Raw genomic sequence first — 3274 nt, 5'->3', positions numbered from 1 at the left:
CCATTTACCATCTAATTCTTTCTTTGTTATTTTTCTTTCTTTTTTTTTTTTGGTATTCCTAAAATCAATTTCAATAGTCATTTGAAATTAAAGGTCATCCATTTGTCCGTACATCTTAAGTAACATGGAAAAATGTGTTGCTCATGTGAAGTGTAGGAATAAATAGAGCAATTGTGTGTAGAGTTATAAAGTTATTTGAGTGAGTTCAGGTGGGACAAGCTATTATCTGATGTGTAATCAACAGAGTGGACTGCTTAAACGAGAAATGCTACCATACCCCTTACACATTATTTTAAAAAAATATTTTTGAGCACTTTTGTATAGGCCTCAGTCAGTTTTAAACAATATGATATCTGATTACAAACAGATGATGCTGGGCTATTTTGTTTATATCTTTACCATTCTTTTTTATTTAATTGATTAAATTAAGTCGATGAGAACAGATATTGTAACTATAATTTCTTCGTTTCTTTCTCTTTTTGCCATAGGAAAAATTTGTAGATAAATTGTTAGCTCAAGTCATGGAGCTAGTATCCCTATCCCGGTTTGACCTTTTGACCCCAACTCACGCCATGTTGGTGTACCAGATGTTTACCATTTTGTTACTTTTTCTTGAGCAAAGCAAGACAATCACAGCCCATGTCAAAAATAATTACTACGAGGAGTTTAAGTAAGTATGGTCTATTTTTTGTTGAATGTTCTTATTGAGAAAGTGAAAACGGTAGTAACAGGCAATGTTCCTAGACAATAATCTGAAAATGTGTGTGCTAGATCATGCACATATTAGACCCATCACCTCAATCTTCTGTTAGGTCAGGATAAAGCGATTTAAAAAAGTGAAAGTTAATTTGAAATGATCAGAAATATGAAACTTTGGTTTATTTACATTGGGAACTTCACTCATTCTCCTCAACAAAACAAACAAATATTTCTCAAGTTTCATATTTTTTAATATAAGTGCTATTCTTAGCACGAATATCACTCTGACATAATACCGATGTGAGACGATGGGTCACATAATAAAATTCAATGCAGAATATAAGCCTTTCTTGACTAGGGAACAAACCTCAGATCAGATGTAATGGTAGAACGTGGCAACCATTATGTTGTCAGTCAAGGAGGTCTGACTTTTTGGTATGATTTTGAATTGTATTTTTCTTTTTGCTTTATCTGACTGTATTATATACACATTTATTATTTTTTTATATAAATGATCACATCCGTTAAAGACACGTATATATCATAGAAACACTCACAAGATCAGATCACCCAAACCCTGCAGATGGCTGTGCCTAAACGACATGATTAGAGCTGTATCTCATCCCGATGGATTTGAAGTAGTCCTTCAGAGCCATTAGGTGACATGGACAAAAGCAATTGCTTGCTACTCTTTGGATAGGATGCTGGTCTATCGCGAAGTACTTTCCTACAGATCTATCAGGCCCCGCTAGCTCATCACTGCTGGATAGACAGGGGGGTCAGAAGAAAAATCTTGACTGCACCCAGGATCAATCTCTGTCTCTTTGCTTGTGAAGCGAATGCTCTACAAACTGTTATTGGAATTCCCTGCGGATTTAAGCGTTTACTGTTTAATAGCATTTTGCTTTTAGCTGACGATGTTTGAACTTTAGCCCCAAACAGTCCTTGTTATGTATTTTATTCTTATTTGAATTTACCATACATATTTTTACTCAATGCACTTCACGGCTTCAAGCAGTATTAATCATATTATATGCCATCACCACAATGTTCAGTAATAGTGTAAACCTTTGAAATTCATTCATCTCCAGATATTTCATCCAAGCCCCTGCTGTATCCAGAAAGCTTCCACCCCAATACCCCATCACCACCTCCACTATCTCCACCATCGACAGTGTCGTTGCCATGATCCTTGGTTCACAGTCAAATCGTGCAGGCAGCAAAGTTTCCTGACCTTTCGACTGGGTTACTTTTTCATTTATTTTTAAAATTTCATTCCCTCTAATTCCGTCCAAAATCATTCATCTTGAATCAGAAATTTTTATTATTAATACAGTAAACTGTGGTAAATTGCAATATTTTTAAAAAATGTGATTTTATCCAATTTTCTTGGAACTGATATTGAAATAGTTGTTATACCACGTGATGACCATCCATGACTCTTGTGTTTTTTCATCAATAAACCTTGACCTCATTGACTTTGGAATATCATGTAAGCATCCTTATCAAAAATTTGCAGTTTGTTTGAGAGATCTAGTGATAGGTATATATATATATATATATATATATATATATATATATATATATATATATATATATATATATATATATATATATTAAGAAGAGAGAGAGAGAGAGAGAGAGAGAGAGAGAGAGAGAGAGAGAGAGAGAGAGAGAGAGAGTGGTTTCAAGAAGGAAAAGACTTAGAAAGCAGTACAAAAAGGTAAATAGTTATTTTTTTTTTTCCAAATCAACTTTGTTACATTTAAACAATTAATGGACTTTATATATTTTAAGCACACAAATAAACTAACTTTTCATAAGACAAAATTGCCAGTTGCGGTCGAATTTCAATAAATCCACTTTTATATTTTATCTCAGCTGTTTCTTCTGGATGAAATTGTTTCGTTCTTTTGAACATTAAAAAACTATATTACTGAGGGGCTCCTAGTCATAGCCAATTCAGTTTTTTGTGAAAAGTTCGTTCATGCTGATGGATAGAACAAACTCATATATGACGAAGTTTTTAGAACTTCCGACATAATCTGTATAACATGGTTGATCATAGTCCTTAAGTCCTTACCTTTTTCACATTCTAATTAATCTTAAATCTTACAGTGGCAGATAGTTTTATAAAACAAGACATGCCAGTGTCAGCATTAGGAAATCGTGGTATGAAAATCTGAGCCAATACGGCAATTGTGTTGTGAGTCACAGAAAACAATTGTGATTTTACTATGGCTTTCAATAAAGATGTTTCTTTCTATATTAGTCATTTGGCAGCAGTTTTTGCCAACTTAGTTGTAATGTACTAGGGTCAACTGTATTATCATTATTTTTTATTAGGTTTATTATAATCATCATGATCATTACCATTTTTTTAAAAACTTATTATTATTATTATTATTATTATTATTATTATTATCATTGTTGTTGTTGTTGTTATTTTATCACATCATCTCTTGTTGCCAATCCTTTCATTATCTTATCATTTAGATAAATACTTCATTATTTTAGCTATGTATTTACTTTTACATAATTAAAAAAGAAAAGAAATATTTATAATATGACCCTT

At 32.3% G+C, this 3274-nt stretch overlaps 1 protein-coding gene across 2 annotated transcripts in view; it reads left to right on the top strand.

Moving 5' to 3' along the window:
- The window catches only part of LOC144974637 (uncharacterized protein C12orf56 homolog), a 50294-nt gene extending 48059 nt beyond the window's left edge, over positions 1-2235 (top strand). Inside the window, exons 14-15 of one of the 2 annotated variants that reach the window (XM_078917710.1) lie at positions 489-670; positions 1791-2235. In XM_078917710.1, the coding sequence (XP_078773836.1) occupies positions 489-670; positions 1791-1932 (324 nt within the window). In that variant the 3' untranslated portion in view covers positions 1933-2235. The remainder of the gene's footprint in view (positions 1-488; positions 671-1790) is intronic. The other variant, XM_078917709.1, reaches the window with a different exon arrangement.
- Positions 2236-3274: the final 1039 nt, after the last annotated feature.

The sequence above is a fragment of the Berghia stephanieae genome, chromosome 6, assembly GCF_034508935.2.
Source record: "Berghia stephanieae isolate SIO BIC M18660-M18661 chromosome 6, UCSD_Bste_1.3, whole genome shotgun sequence".
NCBI classification, from domain to species: Eukaryota; Metazoa; Mollusca; class Gastropoda; order Nudibranchia; family Aeolidiidae; genus Berghia; species Berghia stephanieae.
Note: the sequence above shows the minus strand (reverse complement) of the source record. Positions and strands in the feature narration are given on the sequence as shown.